Source organism: Microtus pennsylvanicus, chromosome 13 (genome assembly GCF_037038515.1).
Source record: "Microtus pennsylvanicus isolate mMicPen1 chromosome 13, mMicPen1.hap1, whole genome shotgun sequence".
NCBI lineage: Eukaryota > Metazoa > Chordata > Mammalia > Rodentia > Cricetidae > Microtus > Microtus pennsylvanicus.
The window spans coordinates 56,896,400-56,923,009 of NC_134591.1; the positions used below are offsets into that span (position 1 = coordinate 56,896,400).

The 26,610-nt window shown below is 46.1% G+C and overlaps 2 protein-coding genes across 2 annotated transcripts in view; one reads left to right on the forward strand and one right to left on the reverse strand.

Annotated features, from left to right (window-relative positions):
• Gnl2 (G protein nucleolar 2) overlaps positions 1 to 15,236 on the forward strand; it is a 28,111-nt gene extending 12,875 nt beyond the window's left edge. The window contains exons 6-16 of the mRNA XM_075944735.1: positions 1,703 to 1,769; positions 2,708 to 2,866; positions 3,368 to 3,481; positions 5,588 to 5,716; positions 6,653 to 6,757; positions 7,507 to 7,665; positions 7,837 to 7,950; positions 11,204 to 11,673; positions 12,593 to 12,672; positions 13,681 to 13,766; positions 15,043 to 15,236. Of these exons, the coding sequence (XP_075800850.1) occupies positions 1,703 to 1,769; positions 2,708 to 2,866; positions 3,368 to 3,481; positions 5,588 to 5,716; positions 6,653 to 6,757; positions 7,507 to 7,665; positions 7,837 to 7,950; positions 11,204 to 11,673; positions 12,593 to 12,672; positions 13,681 to 13,766; positions 15,043 to 15,195 (1,636 nt within the window). The 3' untranslated portion in view covers positions 15,196 to 15,236. The remainder of the gene's footprint in view (positions 1 to 1,702; positions 1,770 to 2,707; positions 2,867 to 3,367; positions 3,482 to 5,587; positions 5,717 to 6,652; positions 6,758 to 7,506; positions 7,666 to 7,836; positions 7,951 to 11,203; positions 11,674 to 12,592; positions 12,673 to 13,680; positions 13,767 to 15,042) is intronic.
• Dnali1 (dynein axonemal light intermediate chain 1) lies at positions 15,193 to 25,900 on the reverse strand. The gene is made up of 6 exons (XM_075944736.1): positions 25,696 to 25,900; positions 25,117 to 25,262; positions 23,559 to 23,728; positions 19,424 to 19,602; positions 18,987 to 19,151; positions 15,193 to 16,609 (listed from the first exon to the last, which is right to left on the reverse strand). The coding sequence occupies exons 1-6, from the start codon at positions 25,774 to 25,776 to the stop codon at positions 16,574 to 16,576; spliced, it is 777 nt and encodes a 258-aa protein (XP_075800851.1). The 5' UTR covers positions 25,777 to 25,900; the 3' UTR covers positions 15,193 to 16,573.
• Between the last annotated feature and the right edge of the window lie 710 nt (positions 25,901 to 26,610).

Consider the following 26,610-nt stretch of genomic DNA (forward strand, 5'->3'; position numbering starts at 1 on the left):
TTTTTGGTTTTTCGAGACAGGGTTTCTCTGTGGTTTTGGAGCCTGTCCTGGAACTAGCTCTGTAGACCAGGCTGGTCTCGAACTCACAGAGATCCGCCTGCCTCTGCCTCCCGCGTGCTGGGATTAAAGGCGTGCGCCACCACCGCCCGGCTTATGGGGGTTTTTTTTTGTGTGTGTTTTTTGTTTGTTTGTTTTGAGACAGAGTTTCTCTGTGTAACAGTTTTGGCTGTCCATGAACTTGCTCTGTAGACCAGGCTAGCTTCGAACTCACAGAGATCCATTTGTCTCTGCTTCCTGAGTGCTGGGATTAAAGGCGTGTGCCACCACTGCCTGACTTAACTTTTTTATTTAATTATTATTTGTTTGTATGTGCATATGCATATTTGCCCCAGTGTACATGTGTGGTCAGAGGACAGCTTGTTCTCCTTCCACCAGGGATCAAACTCACATCTTTACTCAGACATCTCACTGGCCAATATTTGAACTTTTTTGTTGGCTTTGCTGTCGACTTCCTTTAAAAGGTAGAGTAGATAATTGGGGAGGACAGACTATTTTTGTTTCATTTTTCTTAAATAAATGTCCTTGAGGCTAGTAAGTAAGCAATTAGAAATTATCCAAAAAAGTGCCTTTCTCGAGAGCTGTGAAGTGTAGGTTGTGACACAGGTCCTGCTGTGCCCTTCTAAATTCCTGGTGACAGTGTCTAACTACAACCGTGCCTTTTCCCTTTTTATTTACTTATTTTTTTATTGTAACATACATGTGGCATAGAATTTGCATTGGTGCCCAGCCATATCACTGTCAGCTCTGAATTCTCATCACCCTAGTTTGACAGGACTATGTATGGATGAAGGAAATCACACATTGCTTATCCTTTTGTTTGGCTTATTTCATGTGGCATGGTACCTTCAAGGTTCACTCAGTCTCATGGCAATATGTCATAATGTCCTTCTTTTTATTTATATTTTAGTAGGATTCTTTTTGTGGTTTTTAATTTTTATTATTTTTTAATTATGTGTGTTTATTTTTTAAATATGTGTGTTTAAGGTTTTGGGGGGAGTTGTTTGTTTTGTTTTGATTGATTGATTTTATTATCTTAGTGTGTTTTGCCGGCACATAAGTGTGTGGACCACATGTGTACGGTGGCTGCAGAGACAAGGAAAAGGTTTCAGATCTCTCAGGACTGGAGTAACAGACAGTTGTGAGCCAACCGTATGTGTGTGAGGAAATGAACTCAGGTCCTCTGCGAGAGCAGTAAGCAGTCTTAACTGTTGAGTTGTCTCCAGCCCCTCCTTTACCCACCTTTTGATACAGGGTCTCACTGTGTAACCCTGGCTGGCCTGAAATTCACAGAGCTCCTCCTGCCTCTGCTTTCATGGTGCTAGAATTAAAGGTGTGCACACCACTCCTGGCACCGTCCTTCCTTCTTAAAGCCAACTGTGCATCATTTTAGGTATTCTTTCCTTTGGTATATTTTGGGCTTTTTTGTTTTTGGTTGTTGTTGCGTATGTGTGTTTATTTGCATTTTGAGGCAGAGTCTTATACAGTCCTTGCTGGCTTGGAATTAACCGTGTAGACCAAGTTGTCTGACCACAGAGCTCCTCTTCTGTCTCTTTTGTGCTGGGATTATAGGCGTGAACCACCACCGTTTCCCTTTAATCTTGATAATGCTTCAGTTGCTCATTTCCTGTCCTTTCTTCCCTAGAAATGAAGCTCAAGAAGAGATATATAAAAAGGGGCAGTCGAAAAGAATCTGGGGAGAGCTCTACAAGGTAAGACTTGTGGTAGTCCCTGGGCAGCTCCTTCAAATTTATGAGTTTGCAGGCACTGACTGATAGCGGAAGCTCTCAGATGAAATAACGCTCTGTTGCTGGCTTCATCCTCTTCACTCCATGAAGAAGTGTGATGTAGCCTCCGGCATACAACCACAGTGCTTGAAAGGAAGAGCACTTGTGTTCTGTGTTGCCTGTGAGTCTTCTGTAGATTACCTGCTAGGGTGATGCCCCATGTGGTTAGTGCGGCATAAGAATTGTAGGGTATTCAGCCTCACTATCTTGTCTGCAAGGGGGAGCACATGTCTGGGAAGGGAGGAAAGGTGCATACTCCTGAGTGCTGACCTAGTGCTTTTGAACTGACTGAATAGTGTTATTAGGAATTCCAAGCACAACCATAATAGAAAACTAGTACCATAAAGGTAAACTAAGCAGGGGCTGGAGAGATGGCTCAGTGGTTAAGAGTATTGCCTGCTCTTCCAAAGGTCCTGAGTTCAATCCCCGGCAACCACATGGTGGCTCACAACCATCTGTAATGAGGTCTGGTGCCCTCTTGTGGCCTGCAGACATACACAGACAGAATATTATATACATAATAAATAAAAAAAAATTAAAAAAAAGGTAAACTAAGCAGATTTAATTTTCTGTAAAATACACAAACTCATACGTACCTCGTATACCTAGTACTTGTGAGTCAGGTGGATTTGCTCTAAGTTATCTTTCCTATTTGAAATCTGAAAAGTTTTGTATATTCTTAGAATGAAAAACTTTGGAATTCTGCTCATTGGGCATTGAGACTGGATGTCACACACCCACTCTCCTCAGTAGACTATTTGCAGTTGCCTCTAAATGCTATTTTCTTCCTTTGGGTTCCCTTAAGTGTCCCCCTTCATTTTGTATGTATTGTAACCAATCATTTCTGCCTCTTTGATTTGCAGGTGATCGATTCATCAGATGTTGTAGTTCAAGTACTTGACGCTAGAGATCCCATGGGTACTCGTTCCCCTCACATCGAAGCTTACTTGAAAAAGGAAAAACCCTGGAAACACCTCATTTTTGTACTCAATAAGTGTGATCTTGTTCCAACTTGGGCGACAGTAAGTTCAGCTTATGAACTTGTCCTAGCAGAGGCAGCTAGGACAAACCTTTCACTGCACATTAGTGCATGGTTCTCTACACAGCCCAGAAAGGTCACACTCTTGGGACTATGGTCACTGGCACGTTCTTATGAAAACAGGGCTAATATGAATGCTCATGGTGGGCAAAGCCACCTTCTGTCCTCAGACTGGGGGCAGCCCTGCAGGAATTTCTGTCCCCTCCATGGAGGCAATTACCAGTCACTGGCTGCTTCCCCATTGTGTTCCATTAATTGCATTTGGTAGTCAATGATAGCTTTTCTGGAATATTGTTTCGCACTCAGTTATTAGACGAAAGACAAAGCACTAGCTGTCATACTTGAAAGAACATCTCAAAGAATTACAGCTGTTGTTCCCTTAGGCAACACTATTTGAAGTCATCCAGTAATTCCAGCTCAGATTCTTCAGAATATTGTAAACAAACAAACTATAATTTACTAGCATATTTTTTTTCTCCCCTAGAAACGGTGGGTCGCTGTGCTTTCCCAGGACTACCCAACACTTGCTTTCCATGCGAGTCTCACCAACCCCTTTGGAAAAGGAGCATTCATTCAGCTTCTGCGGCAGTTTGGGAAGGTAGGGGGCTGCTTCTGCTATAGTTGTAGAGCTGACTTTATGTGAGGGGCTGGCTTGGGTGTCCAAAGTTGCTAACTTCAGGTCAGCATCTGGGAGGTTGAGGCGGAGGATCAAAAACTTGAAGCCTGGCCAGGCGGTGGGTGGTGATACATGCCTTTAATCCTCTCTATGAGTTCAAGGCCAACCTGGCCTACAGAGTGAATTCCAGGACAGGGTCCAAAGCTATAGAGAAACCCTGTCTCAAACAGACAAAAAGTTTAATGCCAGTATGGGCTTCATAATGAAATCTGTCTCAAAACTGCTGGCTCACTTCTTACTGTTTATAGGTATAAAAACCCACAGGCCATGTGGAGTCTGAGGGGTCTGAGATGTTTCCTCATTTCTCTCTTGTCCTTCTTTGTGCCGTATCCCTGATGCCTAGTGATTCAGCCTTTGCCAGAGGATAGGTGCCCAGCCCCATACTCTGTCATCCCCATCACTTCAGGAATATCCTGGAACCAGATCCCCCCTTTCTGCCTGGCTCTAACAAAAGACATGGATGGCTCTTGTTCCACCCTTCCTCATTTCCCAGAAGTAATTTTTGACTCTTAGCCATCATTTCTGGTATTTCTATGTGCTATTAGTACATGTTTATGACTTATTTCCCCAACTCTTCCCCGTGGTTTTACATACTTATTAAATGTATCCTGCCTTAAGAATTTAGGACTAGGTTTTTGTTGTTGTTAAGTGTGTGTTTTTTCTTTGGTTGGTTGATTCATTTTGGTTCATTGGTTTTTTTGGTTTGTTTTGTGTGTGTGTGTGTGTGTGTGTGTGTGTGTGTGTGTGTGTGTGTGTGGCATTGAATCCAGAGCCATGGACATGCTAATAAGAACTTGTTACTACTGAGCTATAAGCCAGTTAGAAGTGGTACTCGTGCATACTCCCTGTCTCTCTCGAACTCATTGTTTTATGGGGAGGGTTTTTTATTTTGTGGTGTTTTGATACCAGATCTCACTGTGATCTGGGCTGGCTTCATACTCACTGTGTAGCCAAGGCTGGCCTGGAATTTGCAGCAGTCTTTCTGCCTCGGCCTCCTGTTGTCTGCTGATGCTGAGCACAATTAGGTTGCTTCTGTCCGTCTTCCCTGCGCACGTCTTCCACGCCCTCTGCTTCCCCTGTCCTGTGGACAGCAGTGTTGGGCTGGTTGTTCCTTGGTGTTCACCATTCTGGCTGAAATGCTATTCACACTGGTCCACTCAGGTGCTGTCCCTGCAGCTCTCTGGTAGAGGTCTTTGTCGTTTCTGTTGTTTGTCTCTCTTTCCTGTTGTTTCTTCGTATGCTTAATATTTGGGCAGATACCCTGATAGAAAGATAGATAAAGTTGCAGGCAAGTAATCCACTTTGCAGCTAGCCTTCTCCCATGGGAACTGGCTCCTCCCAGCCTGGATCTGCCTTCAAATACTGTGCTGGGCACAGTGGCACAAGCTTCTAATCTCAGCTGCTCAAAGACAGGAAACCTCCTCCCCCTAAAAAGTCACTTTAGCTCAGGAGTTTGAAACCAACCTGGACAACATAGAACTGGTATCAAATTGAAAGCAAAAGTTCCCACAATCTTGATAGACTCTTGGTGTCTCTTTTGATGTGGGGATTGTTGAGTGATAGATATTACTGAAAGCTAATATTAATTAGGGACATGGGCATTTTCCTTGGGTTTGTATCTCCAGAAGGAAATCTTGAAGTTTGTATATTTAGGTCTGGGTGCCCTGGGGGAGCAGGGTGTTAGAGGGTTGGTCTCACTGTGGTGGTTAGAGTTGGGTGGGACTGAGCACTTGCCTTTTGCTGCTGATGCAGCCAAGGCTGTGGTCAGACATGCATGTCCTGGGTGGGGATCTGTTAGCCTCTCCAGTACCTGGTGCTGCACCAAGATGAAGGGATGCACAAGCTCTCTTTTCCTGTGTTTGCTGTATATGTTGTTAACCTTTGAGGACGTGGCTTCACTCAGTTTCACATCAAGTTGTGTTTGCTCTGCACTGTAGTAAGTAGTCTTCCATTAGCCAAGTGACACAGCCTGACCTGGGGGATTCTATGGCTGCATATTATATGATGGGTAGTCTTTTCTTTCTGCAGTTGCACACAGACAAGAAACAAATCAGTGTTGGGTTCATTGGCTATCCAAATGTAGGCAAGAGCTCTGTGATAAACACATTACGATCCAAGAAGGTCTGCAATGTGGCCCCCATTGCAGGAGAAACAAAGGTGCGTATGAATTCTGCTCTGCATTGTATGTCTATGGAGACGCGACTGTTTAAGATATGGAGAGCTTCCTTTTGTCTCCCCTTCCTCCTGTCCTCTTCCTTTCTCTCACAGCACTAGGGATCAAACCCAGGACACCACACACATACACCACACTGTAGTGTATCTGGCACCTAGTCCCTGTCTGCTTCCCAAGATTGAGCATGCCTTATATGCTACTAGGTTACTGTGGTGGGATTTGGTTGGTGTCCTTCATATTTAAGTCTTCTTTCTGTAAATTGCCACTCCCAATTTTTTTTTAAGATTTATTTATTTTTATGTGTATGAGTGTTTGGCCTTTGTGTATACATGTTCACTCCATGCATATGTCTTTTGCCAACAGAGGCCAGAGAGTACACCAGATCCCCAAGAACTAGAGTTACTGACAGTTGTGAACTGCCATGTGGATGCTGGGAACTGAACCTGGGTCCTCTATAGAGCAGCAAGTGCTCCAAACCAGAGCCATCCTTCCAGCTCCTAATTCTGACCTTTTGCTTTGATAAAACCAACCCAAGAATATTTGGCATCCTGGTTAACAAGGAACAGAAACTTAGTCTTTAGGTAGATTCTAGTGTTTGGAAGTCAGTGGCAAAGAGGCGAGCAGTTCTGTGCTTCCGAGCACTTTGAAGACTTGGAGAGGGTCACTGGTGGGTTTGTACAATGAAAATCCTGCCTCTGCCTTATGCTAGGACTCTTAGCAATGGAACTCTAGTTTGTGCTTGGTGGGAGTGTGTCATACTTGGCTTAAGTAAAAGGTAGAATCTGGCCCCATGGTTCAGCAGGTTGCTTTCCTTCTGCCCTCCCTTCTCCCCTTTCTAACTTTATACTGTAACATCATAGATTCGTGAAGTTAAGCTTTCGTATTTGACTCTGGCAACACTTAGAATTTTCTGCCTGCAGGTCTGGCAGTATATTACCTTGATGCGTCGTATATTCCTGATTGACTGCCCTGGCGTGGTTTACCCCTCTGAGGACTCAGAGACTGACATAGTGCTCAAAGGAGTGGTGGGTATTTGATCTTCACAATTCTGTTTTCATTTTGGGGGAGCCCTGAGAGCTTTTGCCACACCTCGTTCAGAAGGCAGTCTGGGGTCAGCCTGTTTAACCAGACGCAAGAACATGATGCTGAACAGAGCGGCCTTTTTTCCACTCAGCCTGCCTCAGGAGGTCGAGGGGCTGTGGGCATATCTGGTCAGTGTCATCCTACAGCAACATGTAGTTTCCACATGGGATCCAAAGGGAAGCGGGGCTTGTTTATGCTTGGTGATAATTCATGTGTGGGTTTCTGGATTGAGTCATCTTGGAACCCAGGCATTTCCTCACTTGTTTCTGAATGTGACTGAACACTTTAAGCGATCCCCTTAACTGTAACCATGCTTCTAGCATACATCCTTGGCACATTCCTCCCCTTCCTTCGGAAATTCTTGGATTCCTTTTTGTGTTCTGGGTTGTGGAATTTGCAGACATTTTTACCATTCCTGCCAGTGAGTAAGTAACACAAAGCATTCCAACTTCAAGCTGCCTGTGGCGGCCACAGTCAGTTTGCGGTAAGGTTGGATTAGAGTTGATCTCTGGGCTTCATGACTGTGGTCAGCTCTCAATGGTGCTCCTTGCTCCTGCCTAGCTATCTCAGACACAGACTCTAGCAAGACCCCACTCACCTTGTGATACTGAAATCTGTTTCACTTAATAAAGATCACTGAGTTTTTCTGTCTGTGCTAAGAGTCGAACAAAGCATTTCCATTACTTTCTAGGTTCAAGTTGAAAAAATTAAGGCTCCTCAGGACCACATTGGTGCTGTCCTTGAACGAGCAAAGCCAGAATATATCAGTAAAACATACAGGATTGACTCCTGGGAGAATGCTGAGGACTTCCTTGAGAAACTAGCTTTCCGTACTGGGAAGTTACTGAAGGTGAGCCAGTATGTTTGGGGATTGGCACTGGGACACACAGACTTGCCGTCATGAGAGCAGTAGGAACTGTGTCAGCTAGATGCTGATGAGCAGCCAGGGTGGCTGAAATGACCCCCACGGGGAAGTACTTTGCTCCTTGGGTCTAACTGGGAGTTTATCCTGTCTTTGCAGGGTGGAGAGCCCGACTTGCAGACTGTGGGTAAGATGGTTCTCAATGACTGGCAGAGAGGTCGGATCCCTTTCTTTGTCAAGCCACCCAATGCAGAGCCACCGACAGCTCCCCAGGTAAGAACAGGATGAACACAGCTCCTGAAGGAAAGTGGGTTCAAATGACCCCGATGCGGCATAACTATCGGTTGTCTCCCTTCGTGGGCTGTTGTAGGAAGCCACTTGTTAGTTCCCAGCTGCTCAGCCCCAAAATAGTCACACAGAAACCATATTATTTGCAATACTGTTTGGACAATAGCTTAAGCGTATTTCTGGCTAGCTCATATCTTAAATTAACCCATCTCCATTAATCTGTGTATTCCCATGGGTAAAGTTCCATTCTCCAGCAGGGCTCCATGGCTTCTCTTTGACTCTGCACTCTTTATCCCAGCACTCAGTCTAGCTTTCCCCATCTAGTTCTGTTCTGCTCTGCCATAGGCTCAAAGAAGTTCTTTATTAATCAATGGTAATCACAGCTACAGAGGGGAATCTCACATAAGAAAAGGGGAAATGATGTGGGAGGTCCTTCTGTCTATGTGTTGCTTTTATTCATTAATAAATAAACTGCCTTGGTCTGTTGATAGGGCAGAGTAGAACTAGGCTGGGAAAACTAAACTGAATGCTGGATCCTGGGAGAAAGGAGGCGGAGTAAAAGAGAAGCCTCATAGCCCCACTATGGAACGTTATCCAGTAAGCCACAGCCACATGGTGATGCGCAGATTAATAGAAATGGGTTAAATTAATATGTAAGAGTTAGCCAATAAGAAGCTAGAGCTAATAGGCCAAGCAGTGATTTATTTAATACAATTTCTGTGTGGTTATTTCAGGAGACTCCATGGCCAGGAAACGAGCTAGCGGCCTCTTACAACAGTGGGGCAGCATCTTCGTTTCTGCTATGTGTGTAACATTCCAGAGAGGGTAGACTTTTTGAGGAACATTTGAAAGAAGACAGAAGAACGAGTGCAGATATCAGCCTTTGGGACTGGAAGAAGAAGACGTTAATATTTGTTAAATGTCTCTTTTCTGTGGGAGCATAGGTGTTGCCTAAGTTTATTCATGAAGAAACTTTATTCGTACTAACCACAGCCTCAGGAACAAGGGAGTGATTAGGAGCCCTTGCTTTAAAGAAGGCTGAGAGTGCATGGAAGGAGTTGATGTTCTGGCTAAGAGGTGCTGGGCTTGGGGACTGAGCTGAAACATGAATAGGAAGCTCCCTGCTTCCACATGGGTCTTACCTGGACAGTGACTTGTCCTAAGACTCGATATTAACACTTGACTTTCGTGTTTCTAGGGTACCAGAGGGCTTCAGTAAGAAGCAGACAGGTCCCTGCTCTGATGGACTTAGTTAGATTCTAGTGGTGGGGCTGGAGTCGAGCTATGTAAGTGCATGTAGATGTGTGTGGTAGATACTGAGTATGTACTGTTTTTCCACTTCATTTCTGAAGTTCTCTGACTATTGAGGTTCTGGTTTTCATTTCCAGAGTTAGTGGAGACCCAACAGCCTGCTATGGGATTATAGCATCACAGTTACACTCAGCCAGCTACAAATTCAGGGCTCTGGAGTGCGGTTTGCTAGAGGAATAGCATGACTCAGGAGAGTACTTTATCTGTGGTTACTGGTTTCTTACAGAAGCTAAAGGTCAGAAGAGCCCAATGAAAACCATGCCTAAGCCATGTAGGAAGAGGCAGCACCTTGTGTTCTTGAGCTGGGTGGGCACATCAGTGTCTTTGCCATCGTAGAGGAATTTTTCATTATGTAGATGAGCCAGTGGCTATAGGTGATCCAGCTCAATCTCCAGCCCTTCTTCTCTCCCCAGAGGTGGGAGGTGAGACTATGATTGTTGCCTGATTCTTTGTGCTGACTGGGTCCTACCTGAAACCAGCTAAAGTTTTAAGTTCCATTAAAGTATGCTGGAAAGGTGTTCAGAGTTGTCAGTATTGTGAGGATGTGGCCAGGAGAAGTGTTGATGGGGTCGGAGGAAGACTTGTGAGTGAGGTTAGGGAAAGCTTCCGGGAGCTGGCCCTCAGCAGAGATCTGACTCATAAGAACGACCCCTACTCCGTGTTTCTCCCTTTTATTTTTCTTTGGAGCCGGGCGGTGGTGGCACACGCCTTTAATCCCAGCACTCGGGAGGCAGAGGCAGGCGGATCTCTGAGTTCGTGACCAACCTGGTCTACAAGAGCTGGTTCCAGGACAGGCTCCAAAACCACAGAGAAACCCTGTCTCGAAAAAAACAAAAAAATAAAAAATAAAAAAAATATTTTTCTTTGGTTCATCCTCCTTTTCCTGTGGGTGAAGTAGTCATTTCTTGAAGATCTGAAGGCTAGAAATTGCCAGATGTGTGATGGCCCACACCTTTCATCACAGCACTCAGGAGGCAGAGGCAGGCGGATTTCTGAGTTTGAGGGCAACCTGGTCTATAGAGTAAGTTACAGGACAGCCAGAACTACACAAAGAAACCCTGTCTTGAAAGAAAAAAAGAAATCTAGACATCACTTCATTGCTAAATGTACAAACTTTTAAAATTTGTGATTTGAATATGTTTGTGCACACACATGCGTGCCATGGTGTACCTGTGAGGGTCCAAGAACAACTTGGGGGAGTTGGTTCTTGCTTTTTCCCATGTGGATTCTGCGCATTGAACTCAGGTTGTAAGGTTGGGCAGTAAGTGCCTTCACCAGCTGAGCCAACTTGCCAGCTCAAAACATACAAACTTTTGTATAATTTCCTCCATTTCATGGGTTCTGGACTTGTTTAACATTTTATCCAGCCACTCTTTGAAGAGTCATTACTTGAGTCTAGGTCACAGAGAAGATAATCACATGAGAAGTGCTGTGGAAAGCTTGGCACATGCTGTCTGTGCATAGATACCCAAAATAAGCCATTCAGTGTTTCTAGGCTCGGTGCTCATTCTGAATTCTGGCCTGGGACAACTCTTTGGAAAGAGGTCTCCTTATATTTCTACTTACACTTCCTGGTCCTCATTTGACCTGGCTTCTACTTCCTTGGACTTGTGTCTGTTTTTCTATGTGCCTCCTCTGCTCCCTGTTCCTGTAACCAAGGAGGACACTCACTGGTCAGTTGGTTTCATCGGCTTGGTACCTTTCCTCTAGAACCACACTGTCGCTTTGGTCTTTTACAGTCCTGGCTGCTCTGCTGCCTTACGTTGGCTCAGAGTAGATGAGCAACGCCGTTCACATTTGATGGTCTTCCCTTCTTTGCTTAGATCTGAGAGGAGGATTGCTCACCCGAGAGCCGGGTAGGAATTGAAGCATGGGTTTCCTTTTCTGGTTCTGCTTGTCTCTTCATGCCTCTTTTGGTCCTTTCTAGCTTCCACCTTCCTCACCACTGGAAGTTCCTGCAGAAAAAACCCAGAACAACCCAGAAGAAGAGATCTTGGGAACCCAAGCTGAAAAGTCAGATTCTGTCACTGAAAAGGAACCAGAAGCAGGCCATTCCCAGGACTCAAACTCAGAGATGCAACAGATCCTCGCACGCGTTCGCCAGAACTTCGGCAAAATCAATGTGGGGCCTCAGTTTTCTGCGGATGACCTGGTTCCTGTGGAGCTGTCAGACATGGAAGACGATCTGGAAAGCCTTTCTGCAGAGGAGGAGGAGGAGGAAGAGCAGGAACAGTCAGGGGCAGGGACAGCGGATGCTGTGGAAGAGCCTTCCCAGGACTCTCAGGAAGAACCAGTGGAAAAGGATACCAAAGCAGTGATTAGAGCCTTAGATGAAAAGATTGCTAAGTACCAGAAGTTTCTAAATAAAGCCAAAGCTAGAAAGTTCTCAGCCATCAGGTAAGATCTTTCTTTTACTCCTCCTTCTCTTCTTTTCCTCCCTCTCCTCCTCCTCTTCTGCTTCCTCTTCTCCCCCTCTTCCTTCCTCCTTCTTCTCTTTCTTCCTCCTCCTCTTTTTTCTCCCCTTCTTCCTTCTTTTTTTTTCTTTGTTCTCTCTTTTTTCTTCTCTCTTTCTTCTTCCTAATTAGCTTACCTGGTTTTTCCTCACTTGCCATGGACATTGACTTTGGTGTTAGAATTTTAAAGGGCTTAGGATGGAAGCCAGGTCCTGTGTCTGCCAGGCAAGTGCTCTACCACTTAGCTGCAATCCCAATCTGAGTAGTAGGGAGCTAGGAGTGATTACTTTAAAAACAAACAAACAACAACAACAAAAAAAAACCCGGGGGTTGTGGCACACACCTTTAATCCCAGCACTCTGGAGGCAGAGGCAGGTGGATCTCTGTGAGTTCAAAGCCAGCCTGGCCTACAAGAGCTAGTTCCAGGACAGACTCCAAAGCTACAGAGAAACTCTGTCCCGATTTAAAAAAAAAAAAGGGGGCTGTAATTTGACATTTACAGCCACCTGAAGCCAAGGACCGTGGTTATCTATATTTAGCGGGAGCTCTAAAAGCTGCTGGAGCCGGGCGATGGTGGCACATGCCTTTAATCCCAGCACTTGGAAGGCAGAGGCAGACGGATCTCTGTGAGTTCGAGACCAGCCTGGTCTACAGAGCTAGTTCCAGGACAGGCTCCAAAGCCACAGAGAAACCCTGTCTCGAAAAACCAAAAAAAAAATAAAAATAAAAGCTGCTGGACACTGACTATATCACCCGCAGTCACCACAAACATGGAATTTCCTTTTCACCTCTCCACATCAGCCTGTTGAGGGCAGTTAAAAGGGGGTGCTGGGCAGCTTTGTGACCTCGCTTTTATTTTTCAGAATATCCAAGGGCTTAAGTGAAAAGGTTTTTGCAAAATATGAAGAAGAGAAGAAAACGTCTGCAGAAGTCAGGGATGCAGGTAAGGTCGATTCTTTAAACCTTTTAGACTTGTTTTGTGCCTTTAGGATAATTTCCTCCATGCAGGCAGATGCTAGGCATCTGGTTCCATATTCCACTTGGAATTCTGCACATTTGTTAAGATCAAAGTTGATAGCTCTAGAATATTGCTTTTCAGAAGTGGATATGCAGGTGGTGGTGGCGCATAGCTTTAATCCCAGCAGGCAGAGGCAGGTGGATCTCTGTGATTTCAAGGACAGCCAGGGCTACACAGAGAAACCCTGTCGCGAAAAACAAAAAGAGAACGCCTCATTTTTGCCAGGCGATGCTGGCACACACATTTAATGCCTTCAGTTGGGAAACAGAGACAGGCGAATCTCTGTGAGTTGAAGGCCAACCTGATCTACAGTGTGAGTTCCAGGACAGCCATGGCAACACAGAGAAACCCTGCCCACAAAAACAAAAGTGCATTTTAATAATTCACAGTTGAAGAGAAGGGTCTGCAGCCAAATTGGGGCAGGAGGTCTGTCTTAGCTACTTTTCTATTGTTGTGATAAAGCACATGACCAAAGCAGCTAATAGAAGGAAGGGCTTAATTGGGGCTTACAGTTCCAGAGGGATAGGAGTCCATCATGGAAGGGAGCGTGGCAACAGGCAGGCAGACATGGCACTTACCGGGCAATTTATATCCCATTCCACAAACAGAAAGCAGATAGCACATTGAGAATGGCTGGAGGCTTTTTTAGCCTCAGAGCCCACTTCTGTGATACAAGTCACCTTTCCCAAGCTGTTCCACTAGGTGGGGACCAAGTATTCAAACCTTATGAGCCATTGGGGCCATTCCCTCCAGACCAGCACTTATATCATATAAACTTACTGATGGTGTCTGAGTGCTGCAACTCAGACCCCACTGTGGCCCTGGCCTGCTGCTGTAGCCCTGCATGTACCCACTGTAGTCTTCCAAACAGATTTTAGAAATACTATTTCTAGTTTTAATCTCCTCTCTGTTTTATGTATCATTTGTACCCAGCACCCACCAAAAAGGGAAGGAAGCGGAATGCAGAGATGGAAGAAGAACCTTCAAATAAATCTCAGAGGATGCTGACCTGTAAGGAAGTAAGTACTCTACTTCTTTTAACAAGGCAGGGGCATAGAAAGTAGAAGTCCAGCTGGGCATGGTGGCGTATCCTCACCCCATGCTTACCATACCTTTAGTCCCAGCATTAGGAGGCAGAAGCAGGCAGATCTCTTGAGTTAGAGGTCAGTCTGGCTTACATAGTGAGTCCTTAGACAGCCAGAGCTGCATAGTGAAACCCTGTCAGGGGAAGACAACAACAACAGAAAGAAAAAAAAAATACATTTATTTTTACATTTATTATGTGTGCAGGCATGGTAAGCTCCTGGAGATCAGAGGACAACTTGCTGGTTCTCTCTATCATATAAGTCGTGGGAATGGAGCTTAGATAGTTAAACTTGTCAGAAAACACCTTTACCCCTGAGCCATCCCTTCAGCTTTTTGTTCTTTTCTTTGAGGCAGGGTCTTGGTATGCAGTCCCCTTATCTTGGTCTCTCAAATGCCCAGTTTATAGAACTAGAAGTCCAGTTCCCAAGACCTGTTCTTTCAGAAACAAAAGAATTTAGAGCTGAGAGTTCTAGGAACCCCACTAACCAACACAGAGGCTTAATTTTATTTATAAATGCTTGGCCAATAGCTCAGGCTTGTTGCTGTCTAACTCTTACACTTATATTAACCCATATTTCTCATCTGTGCTTTGCCTTGTGGCACATGGCTTGTTAACCTCATTTTCTATACGTTCTGCTTCCTTGGCAGCTAGCTGATGTCTCTCCTGATTCTGCCCTTCTTCATCCCAGTATCCTCAGTTTGATTGTCCCACCTAACCTTATCCTGCCTTGCTATAGGCCAGTCAGCTTCTTTATTAACCAGTGAGAGTCATACATATTCATAGTGTACAGACATATTATTCCACAACAGACCTGATGTAATTTAATTTCGGTCAAGAAGTGGCCCACTAAATAAAGGTCCTTGAGTCTGAGTCTTAGTTTCAGGAATTCTAGGTTACCATCTTCAAACCTGTTTCCTGTTGGCCAGAAGAGTTGGGTAGTTTCGTCTGGGTCCAGGGAGGTGACAATCAAAGAGTACAGCTGGTGAGGCAGGCAGATAACTGACCCCTGGGAACATAGCTTTGCCCAGCTGAAGCAGACCCCCTGGGGAGAGGATGAGGGCTGGGGTCATCAGATCTCAGATGGACACTCCACGACCTTTGCTTTCATTGCTGTGGTAGCTGCACAGCCATAGAGAGGGCTGGGAACTGGGCTCCTGTTTCATGACCTTCAGTGTTTAACTGATTTTTTTTTTTGTCATTTTTTACAGCGGAGGAGAGCAGCACGTCAGCAACAATCCAAAAAAGTTGGTGTGCGTTACTATGAAACACACAATGTGAAAAATAGAAACAGGAACAAAAAGAAGACGAATGACTCAGAGGGACAGAAACACAAACACAAGAAATTCAGACAGAAGCAATAACATCTAGAAAGTTGTTTATTAAATTATACAAAAATATGCAAGTAGGAATTGTGTTCATTCTTTCGTGCCCAGTTGGCATCTATAAGACACAACACACTTGGGAAGCTCACCAGTTGAGGCTGTGCCCCAGTGCTAGGAACAACAGTAAATCCTCAGCCCCAGAGTTTTTCAAACACTTATCCTGGCCCTTGGTTCCACCAGAGTGTGACCGTGTGTGTGTGTGTCTGACTGTCTGTTTCTTTACTGAGCAGTGCTGGGGATGGGAGCCTACAAAGCTGTAGAAGCACGAGGGCCTCGGAGATACTCGTGATGAGACTGGAGGAGCAAGGATGCTCCAGCAACTGCCTTGAACCTGCTTGGGCTCGTTAGGGTACAAATGCTTTTCTGTTTGGGCGGCGAAGCGGCACACCACAGGGAATGGGCTCTTTCAGGAAGGTGGCAGACCTAGTTCCTCAGGATCCTGGGGTGACAGTCAAAGATGTAACTCTAATATAAGGTCAGAGTGTGTGGGGTATATTAACTAAGAAGAGCTCTTGGGATCATATTGCAGTAAGCCTTGACTGGGATGGAGGCAAAGCTGCTAAGAAGTGAGTCCTTTCTGGCACTCTTTTGGGCATTCCACCAACGGCAAGGAAATGATATGCCACCTGAAGAACAGGACTTCTGACTCTTGCCTGAATGATGGGTGTCACCATACTCACTGTCTTCTCCCGCCCTGGGCTTCCCTGAATGGAAATTCGTCTGTAATTGAAGTCTTCTGGGGGCCATAACCTGACTAGAACTGCAGTGACGTGGCTACCTGCTTAGCTGTTCATTGATGGCTATGGGGAGTGTGGAGTCAGGCCTTGATGTCCTTCCTGCAGAAGCTGAATAGTGGAGAGGGCCTGGGATGCAGACTTTGCCCCTCAGCGAGCATGGGTCTGCTGTTGTTTGTCTGCAGAACCAGGCAGACAGAGGATAGGCTTCTGACTTGGGTGGGGATGAGGCTAAGAGCAAACTCTGAAATAAGTTGCTAAGAGTTACACTAAAGTGATAAAGTGGAAGGAGGGGCCAGGGAAGCCCAAGATACAAGGTGAACCGAGAACTGAACTTGGTACAAAAGTCATTTCTCCTGGGAAACACTTGCTTCCTGTTATTGAGATGGCAAATCCCCAGGCCAGTCTATAAACTGCACATGGACATGGGGTTACACCACCTTCCACAGCCCAACCAGGAGCCTGGCTGCCGGACCTTAGGTGTTTCATGGCACTGGGCACAGTTCTAACAATTACATGAGTGGTGATCAGGGGAGGGGATGGCTTGTTCACTCAGGAAACTGGCTTTTTATTACAATGGGCTTACGATGCGGCATAGTGCCTGCTGAGACTCGTGGAAATGATCACTTCTTTGGTGCGATAATACCTTCCAGTTGGGCCTGAAAAACAAAAACAAAACTCAATATTTGCATCTTGCACCCTAACAACACATAGCTGAGCCCGGAGTTATAGAGTGGAGCTATTGCCCAAAGGCTGCCACTCTGAGTGACTCCCCCTTCTGACTCAGCTCCATACTTCCTAGATTAGCGGGATTCAAGCTTAGCATGGTTTTGTTACATGAGCAGAAACCAGAGCTGTCCCGGTTTCCATACAATAATTGCTCAGTGTATAATAGAAAGCACAGAAAGGGAAACGGAATGGAAGTTGTTGAAATAGTGGTTTCCCATCACTCCTGCTTTAAGCCTGAGTATGTCCACTAAGCTAAACATTGGGCTCTCTGGCTTAGTACCATGGAGCTCTGGTTGTACCAGAGGTCTGGGAAATGGCCACCGAGACAGCTTGACACTCAATTAGAAGAAATTGCTGCCAGTGAGGAGGGAAAGCATAAGACACTAGGGGGTTATTTGCTTAGTTCCTCTAGCAGCCAGCACAGTGATTTACTGCAGTGATACGTGAACAGACCCTTCGAAAGGTCTATCCAGGGAGCTGAAAACACCGCTTTCTTTGTAGTGCAGCTTTGAGCCAATAAAAAGCTTTCTTGTAAAGAATCCTTCGCCCTGGGGATTTCAAGGCTGCCTTTGGATGTTAGAAGGATGCTAAGGTATTCCGCTTTGGTCTTGTTGGAACTAAGGAACCAGCTTTGGAATCTGCTGAGTCAACATTTACATCTGGCCGGGGAAGTCTCCAGCTTTTCTTCTAATAGACTCTTGAGCAACTAGCAAAATCTCTCATCCTCTGCTGGAGGCTCATACAAAGCCTTCCTTATCTCAAGGGCCAGACCTTTTGGCTTTAAGTAAGGGAGGTAGGAGAGAGCTGCTTATAAACACCATATTTAGAAGAGGGATGCTTAAACCTTGGCAAGCCCCGGAGCCTTTCAAGGCCTTATGAAGCTGCTCTGTTGGGTACCAGTCCCATAGCTTCTGTTGAGCACATCTGGGGGTGGCCAATAATTATTTATAAAAGTTGCCCTGTGAGGGGCTGGAGAGATGGCTCAGAGGTTAAGAGCATTGCCTGTTTTTCCAAAGGTCCTGAGTTCAATTCCCTTCAACCACATGGGGTCTGGTGCCCTCTTCCGGCCTACAGACATACACACAGACAGAATATTGTATACATAATAAATAAATAAATATTTAAAAAAAGTTGCCCTGTGATAAGGGTAATGCTTGCCTGGGGTTCAGCCTTTGCAGCCTGTGGCCCAGCCTCCTTCCCATTCAGCCCTCTTTCCCAGCACCACAGCTGGGCTGAGGAAAACCACCTCCAGCTGGCTTGCTCGGCCATGCACCTAGCGGGGCTTCCCACTCTTTATTTCAAGAGCTTTCTCTGCTTTTGCCACAGTATATGAAGATGCCAGGGTGTACAGCACTCCTGTTAGAGCCTGCTGAGGAGACCTAGTCCATAGAGGCAGTCTCCAGCGACCAGCTTGAGGGGACAGAAGCTGTTGTCATCCTCTCTGATTATAAGCACCTGTCTCCCAGGAGGGAAAGAGATCGGCAGGCATGGTGCCCCTGGAAGGGCAGGCTGGAGTATTGGCTAGTGCTGAGACTAGACTTCCTTCACAGCCTAGAGGATACAGAACATAGAAAAGGAGCCCCACACCACCCCAGTTAGTCTCCTGTACTCCTTGGCAGTACGAGTGGACCAGCATTTAAAGGTGATGGGCACAGGCCTGTAATCCCAGCTACTGGAGAGGCAGAGGCAGGAGAATTCCAAATTCACAGCCTCCGTGGGTTACAGTGAGTTCAAGGCTAGCCTGGGAAATGCAGGTCCTGTTTCCAATTGAAAACTACAAGGAGAACGGGAAAGTGGATCTGGGTTCGTTTCCCAGCACCCACAAAGTGCCTTACAACCATCCATAACCCCAGTTAGGGGAACCAACAGGCACACATGTGGTACTCGTATGTGCATGTAGGCAAAACATTCGTACACATAAAGAAAAGTAAAGTTTTTTTTAAAAAACTCTTTACAGCCAGGACTGATATACAGAGAAATCCTGTCTTGAAAGCCCCAAAACAAAACAAAATAAACACAACACACAACTCTGTTAAAAAAAAAATTAAAAAGAGCTGGGCATGGTGGCACATGCCTGTAATCCCAGCAGTCCAGAGGCTAGGAAGAGTGTGAGTTTGAGGCTAACCTGGGCTATGTGAAAGACCCTGTCTCAAAAATCCAAACAAAAAAAAAGAAAGAAAGAAAGAAAGAAAAGAAAAGTAGAAAGGAGGGCTGAAGATAGTTTCGGGTACAATGGCTGCCTGGTGTTCTTCATGACACTGAATCTCCACTACTCCACAAAAGGAAGCCACAAATGCGCTCTTTTACCTTCAGCTGCTGGTTGGTCCTCTTCAGGAACTGGATCTCCTCATTGTGCTTCTTCTCCTCCACCTGTCGCCTCTCATTCTCCCGCTTCTCAGTGGCCTCGCATTTTGCCTTCTGTTCATTCACTTGCCTCTCCAAATCTCTCTTTTCTGACTCCAAGTCTGCAATCTGAAGATAGAATGGCCGTCATCCTGGGACATCCCTTTCCTAAGTGGATAGAGTGCTGGGAGAGCCTGGCTGAGGCGGCTTAGGACACTATAGTCCAGCCTAAGACAATGCCAGGGTATGTGCTGCCACCCAGTGGGAAGTCGGCGATTGACATGGAGCGCCCTCAGACAAGACCACCTCCTTACTGAGGCCTTGCACCCTCAGGACCAGGATCCGGCTGCAAAGACAGCTGCATGTCTGGGAGCCATGGGGGCATAGTGAACCCCACTCACTTTCCTCTCCATGTCTGACTTCCCCTGTTCGGCCTGCAGTGCCTTCCTCATGCCAAACGCCACGCTGCTCTCATACAGAGTCTGGTAGGCGGCGATGGTCATGCGGATCTCATCCCTGACGCGCAGCAGCAGCAGCCCTCTCTCTGCACAGTTGATGGTGACCTCCCGGATCAGCTCATCTTCCGCGCGCACACACACAGGGAGAGAAGAGGCAGTGGTGAGTGGGCGTGCCCTTTGCCTATGGCAAACCACGCTTCCTCTTCCTCTTGAGAGGCATGGATCTGGGGAAATGACGGCTGGTAAAAGGAAGAGTCCCAGCCCGGCAGTGGTGGCGCAATGCTTTTAATCCCAGCACTCGGGAGGCAGAGGCAGGCAGATCTCTGTGAGTTCGAGGCCAGCCTGGGCTATGAAGCAAGTTCCAGGACAATCAGAGCTAACACAGAGCAACCCTGTCTTGAAAAACAAAGTAGGATTGCCAACAGACATATAAGAAGACAGTCACAGCGGCACCCATGAAATTCTAACCCTGGACAAGTGGAGACAGGAATCCCCATAGATCTTGGGGGCCAGTTAGTCTTGCTAAATCAAAGAACTCCAGGCTCAGTGAAAAACTCTGTTTCAAAAACAAGGTAGAGGGGCTGCAGGGATGACTCAGCAGTCAAGATCACTGACTGCTTTTCCAGAAAAATCTATCTTTGGCAACTAACAATTATCTGTAACTCTAGTTCCAAGGGATCCAATGCTCTCTTCCGGCCTCCTTGAACGCTACATAGATGTACATAGATAGACATACATGCAGGTAAAATACCCACATACAACGTCTTTTGAAAGAGTCCCCCCCCCAAAAAAAATGGAGAATGATAGAAGACATTTGCCATTGACTTCTGGACTTCGCACATGTACACACACATTCATATAAAACCATACACATGTACACACATATACATGCATACAGCATACACAAAAACTAAAACTATGGCCTATAAGAAGGCACTGTGAGAGGGTGTATTCCATGACCCAGGAAATTGGCCATACAGTCACTCCTCTCAACCTGACACTTGGAAGAAGCATGAAGTCTGCAAGTTTAGCGTGGAGAGAGAGAGAGAGACTAGAGTCCCAGGTTTGCTTGTGGTTGTTGGTTCCCTTGCTACCATGTTCAGGCACAAAGTGGGTATAAGAAGAACTGTCCTTCCCAAACGGTGGTGTTTAAAAGCATGTCTGCTAAACCAGGCAGCAGTGGCGCACACCATTAATCCCAGCACTCAGGAGGCAGTAGCAAGTGGATCTCTGAGTTCAAGGCCAGCCTGGTCTACTGGAGTGAGTTCCAGGACCACAAAGGCTACACAAAGAAACCCTGACTCTGTAAACAAAAACCAAAAATCAAAACAAAAATGCACTTCTGTTGGCTAGACTGGTCTGTGATTAAGAACAGCAGGGTGGCCAGAAGGTGATAGCGCACACCTTTAGTCCCAGCACTTGGGTGGCAGGGGCAGGCAGATCTCAGTGAGTTTGAGGCTGGCCTGGTCTACAAACTGAGTTCCAAGTCAGTCAGGACTATTATTCAGAGAAGCCCTGTCTCAAAAAGGCAAAAACAAAAACAAAAGCAAAAGAACAAAACAAAACAAAAAACCCAGAAGGATCTAAAACATCCTCTTCTCCTTCTGTAAGTACCCAAATTGGAGGGCAAACCACACTCATACTAAGCAGGCTAAGGCCCAAGGCCCGCTCACTGAATCTGCAGCTCCTGAGAGCGTGAAGGGTTTGCAGTGGAGAGCCCACAGCGCCAGGATGACTGAGCAGAGGGCAGAAGTTGACATCAGTACTCAGTGGGCACATCTTAAATCCCTGTGTCATGCCAACAATAAATGACTCAAGTGTCTTTCTGGAATGTGGGCAGAGTGTAGCTGGATAGACATAAAGATAGATATTGATTTTCTGGTTAAAATATTAGCATATTGAGCTGAGAGCTTGCTCAGTGGTTAAGAGTACTTGGGCCTTAATACCAGTACTCAGGAGGCAGAGGCAGGTGGATCTCTGTGAGTTCGAGGCCAGCCTGGTCTACAAGAGCTAGTTCCAGGACAGGCTCCAAAGCTACAGAGAAACCCTGTCTCAAAAAACCAAAACAAAAAACAAACAACAACAACAACAACAAAAAAAAAACAGCTCAGAGCATCCAATGCCCTCTTTGTTCTTCATGGGCACCTGCACACACATAGCACACACTCATATACAAAAAAGATAAAATAAATGTGTTTTAAATTATTATTATTATTGATTTATTTAGTTTGGTTTTGAAGCCTGTCCTGAAATTTACTCTGTAAACCAGACTGGCCTTGAGCTCACAGAGATCCACCTGCCTCTGCTTCCTAAGTGCTGGGGTTAGAGGCATCACCACCACCATCTGGCTTTATTTTTATGGGTCTAAAGAGATGACTTGGTAGTTAAGAGCACTGGCTGCTCTTCTAGAGGAGGTGGGCTCAGTTCCCAGTACCCACACGGCAGTTTACACATGTCTGTAATTCCAGTTCCAGGGCTTCTGCTTCTGACACCCTCACACAGGCAAAACACCAATGAAATAAAATAAAAATAAATCATATAAAAATTATTTTTATTAGCCAGGCAGTGGGGGTGAATGCCTTTAATCCCAGTAATCAGGAGGCAGAGGCAGAGGCAGGTGGATACCTGCATTTGAGGCTAGCCTGGTTTACAGAGTGAGTTCCAGGACAGCCAGGGCTACACAGAGAAACCCTGTCCAGACCAAACAAAACAAAAATTATTTTTATTTTTGAGAGTTATAAAATAACTGTACCATTTTCCCTCTTCCTTTTCCTCCCTCCTTCCTCTCCTAGGCATGATCCCCCACTCTTTTGAACTCGTAGACTCTTTTCTTCTTGTTACATATGTGTGTGTATTATTTTTTCTTGTTTTGTTTTTTGTTTTTCAAGAGAGGGTTTCTCTGTATAGCCCTGGCTGCTCTGGAACTCACTCTGTAGACCAGGCTTGCCTTGAACTCAGAGATCTGCCTGCCTCTGCCTCCTAAGTGCTGGGATTAAAGGTGTGCATCACCACTGTCTGACTGCTATATTCTTTAATATGTAAATATAACCTGTCCACTCCATACAATGTTAGTTGTGTGTATATGTTTCCTGGAATGGTCATTTGGTATCGAAAAATAAATTTAAAAAAAAAATAAAGCAGGCCGGGCGGTGGTGGCGCACGCCTTTAATCCCAGCACTTGGGAGACAGAGGCAGGCAGATCTCTGTGAGTTAGAGACCAGCCTGGTCTACAAGAGCTAGTTCCAGGACAGGCTCCAAAACCACAGAGAAACCCTGTCTCAAAAAAAACATATATATATATATATATACCTTTAACTTGAATACTAAGGAAGCAGAGGCAGGCAGATCTGAGTCCAGGCCAAAGGACTAGATATTGAGACCTTGTAAAAAAAATAGTACAGGCTCATTATGGATATCCTTGGGGGAAAACAACAACAAAGACTCAAAATAAGAAATATTTTTTCTCTTATTTTCTTCTTTTTTAATGGAGCCTTGGCTAGCCTGGAACTCACTATGTAGACCAGGTTGGCCTCAAACCAGAGAACTGCCTGCCTCTGCCTTCTGAGGCCTGTATTAATGGTATATGACCCCACACCTGGCTAAAATAGAAGCTCTTACCTTACTCCAAACACCTAGTAAGGGGGCCAGTGAGACGATTTAGTGGGTAAAGCACCTGCCACCATGCCTGATGGCCTGAGCCAATCACCAGAACCCACACAGTAAGAGAGAATCAGTTCTTGTAAGTTATCCTTTGACCTCTATACTCAATCCTTGACACAAGTGTGTCCTCATAAAAACATGCATGCACACATGTGTGCACCCACACCCAAAATAAATCTCCATCTACATGAAAATCAAACCAACATCAGTGTGGGATATGGCAGGCACCCGGGTGCCTAGCTGAGGTGGAGGCTGGTGGGGGAAGGGAATGTACCCAGCAGCTGTGGCGAATCAGGAAAAGGGAGGAGAGGATCCCTAAAACGGGGGGAGGTGTGTAGTTTGGGGGTAACCAGGGCTTGGTTTTTGTGCTGGATGGAGGCAGACAGTGTACAGCGCTCACCCCACCAAGCCTCCTCACCGAAACACTGCGAGTAGAGTTCCCTGCGCACGGGGCAGATGCCCGTCTCCCTGGCCTGTCTCTGCTGCAGCTTCAGGTCCAGCTGCTCCTGTAGATGCACCACATCCATTCTGGTGCTGGGGGTGCTGGACACCTGCTGGATCCATAGCTGTGTGTCTTCCACCCACTCCCTATGATACAGATACAAGTCACCCGACGTGAGCAAAGGGCCAGAGCAGGAGTGACAGGCGGCACAGTCATCCCGCCACCAGAATTCACTTCCCTCTCCTTCCCAAGCCACACCCACTCTGCAGCCTCAGGACACCTCCCTCAGGGTTGGGCAGATGATGGGTAATCTCTACAGTGCATGAGACCACGACTCTGTTCCAGGTCAGACCTGCCTAGCATGTTGAGGACAGGTGTATGGTCCTGCTGCTTGATTTGAATAGAAGATGCAGTGGGAAATCCCCACACTAGCTTGTGGTGGAGACATGGAATATCATTAAACTCATGCAAGCCCGTAAGATGTATTTTTGTATGGTGGGGGCATGGGTGTTCTTGAAGGGCTGTGTTTGCAATGGCTGCCCATAATGAATTCTGTGCTGGAGGCACAGCCAATTCCTGCAGTGAAAAAGACAGAATGGCAAGGGAGGGAGGATGTCTATGTTGCTGGGAGAGAATCCGCTGAGAAATGACACCTCTCTCCTGAGCTCCATCTCTGGAGAAGATCACAGGTTCTCTGTGGTTCCTTTATTCCCTGAGAAAGAGCTTTATTGCCTTGGGTATAAAAATGTCCATTAGGTAGAGGCTTTTGAGAATTCTAGCTAGGCTATGTAGCCCAGGCTGACCTCAAATTCTGATCCTCCTGCCTCTGCCCCCTGCATTCTGGGATTAAAGGTGAGATTCAGCCGACATTGCCTTATTGGACATTTGTGAGTTTTTCTGAGACACAACCTTGCTATGCAGCACTAGCTGGCCTGGCACTCCTTTTGCAGTTCAGGCTGGCCTTGCCTTTGAGGCAATTTTCCTGTCTAGCAGAGTGCCACCACATCAGACTCTCTATGGGGATTCCCCCCCACCCCCCGAGACAGCGTTTCTCTGTGTAACATTCCTAACTTTCCTGGAACTTGCTCTGTAGACCAGGCTGATCTTGAAATCACTGATATCCACCTGCCTCTGTCTCCCAAGTACTGGGATTAAAGGTGTGTGCCACCACCTCCCAGTTTCTATGGGAAATCTTGATGGTGCTACCAAGAAAGCAGAATATTGGGAATGGGGTTTAGGAGGCACAGGGCTGGACTAGAGACCTAGATTTGAAAGCTGATTGCGTTGCTGGCATCTGAAGTCATGAGACTGCTCAGAATATGGATGGTAAGAGGATGGATTTAGAGGTTTCCTGCTTGGCTGTGAGCTCCAGCTATATTCAGACTCCATGAAATCCTGAAAGCCGAGAGAAAACCCAAGGCAGAACACAGGTAAACTTCCTGGCTTGACACATCTAAGTCACTGCATCCCCCACCCCTTTTATTTATTTATTTATTTATTTATTTATTTATTTATTTATTTATTTATTTATTACCTTGGAGGCAAGATGGCATTCAAGATTTCTTCTGCCTGTTTCGTAGGATCTGGGACACAGGAAGTTGAGGGTAGTTTGCCCTTGGGTGGCTGTGGGACTGGACCTGAGGGTCCAGGCTGCTGGAAGCTGACTTTCAGTGACCGAGCCTAAGAGACAGGTGAGACAGGATGTTCAGTTTGCTCCAGCTTTCTTGTACAGGCTTCTCCATTTCCAGGCGACTTCCCTCATCTATGGTCTCAACAGAAGTATGAGCTGAAGAGGCATAGAGGTCTATCTGGCTCTGGCCGTGTTTGAACTGGTGTCTCTAGAGATGGAGAAGTCACTACCTGGCCCATACTTGGACCTGCCTACCACAAACCCTATCCATTTCTCTGAGACTTCTTTCTGATCTTAAATCTGCCCTTTGGGGTCACAGTTAGGCTTGTCTTACTCCTTTCCCAACCTCCGTCGTCCCTGTCCCAATTCCCTTGGCTGTTAGGCCCAGCAACCCTTCTCCTGAAATTCCAGAGATCCTCAAAGCTGGGATGTCTATCTCCACGGGAATCCGTAGGATGTTGCCCCCGTGAGACCTGTTCATACCTTGGGGCTCCGTTTTTCTGTGTTCCGGCTCACCAACACCGGGGTGTCATATTTGAGCAGAGAGTCTGCGGGGGGTATCATAGTGGCAGCAGGGCTGGCAACGTTGTAGTGGTCCTTCCAGGTGGGGCCTTGTTTGCGGTCACCATGGAAACCCCTCCTCGCCTGCCTAATGGATGGGGCGGGGCTTCGTAGGGAGGCGGAGCTGGCCGCGTGCAAATTTTATTCTACTGAGCTCGCTCCACAAGCTCCCGGTTTCTTGGTGAACAAGACTGAATGGAGCCCTAGCGCTAGATCTGATAAGGGATGTGATGAAATGGGCAGACCACCTTTGCTGAGCCTGAAAACGGAAGTCATCTCCTGACTTCTTAAATCGTTTGGCGATGATTGGCACTTGGAAGGCAAAGGCTGGTGGATCTTTGTGAGTTACAGGACAGCCAAGGCTGCATGAAGACACTGTCTCAAGAAACAAACAAACAAAAAATAATTTCCTATTGTTGAGTACTTGTCTGTGTTTTGTAACTATCAACAATCCTCCACGAACAGCATTGGATTAGCTTTCCTACATAAGATTTTCCTTTTTTTAAAAAGCCAGGCAGAAGTGGTGCATTCCTTTAATTCCAGAGTTTGGGAGGCAGTCAGGAAGCTCTCCGGGTTCGAGGTTAGCCTGTGTACAGAGTAAATTCTAGGACAGCCAGGGATACATATAGAAGCCCTGTCTGGAAAAACAAAACAAAACAAAACGGATTTTTAAAAAAATTAGTTTGATCATTTTTGAGATCCTGGAGGTTGCCCCCAGGGCTTTGCACACGCGAGGCAAACGTTCACTGTACAGCTAAGCCACATCCCCCGGCTTTCCGCCCCTTTTAACTTCAACCATTTCTATTTGGCGGTGCTGTGGACAGAATCCATGACTTT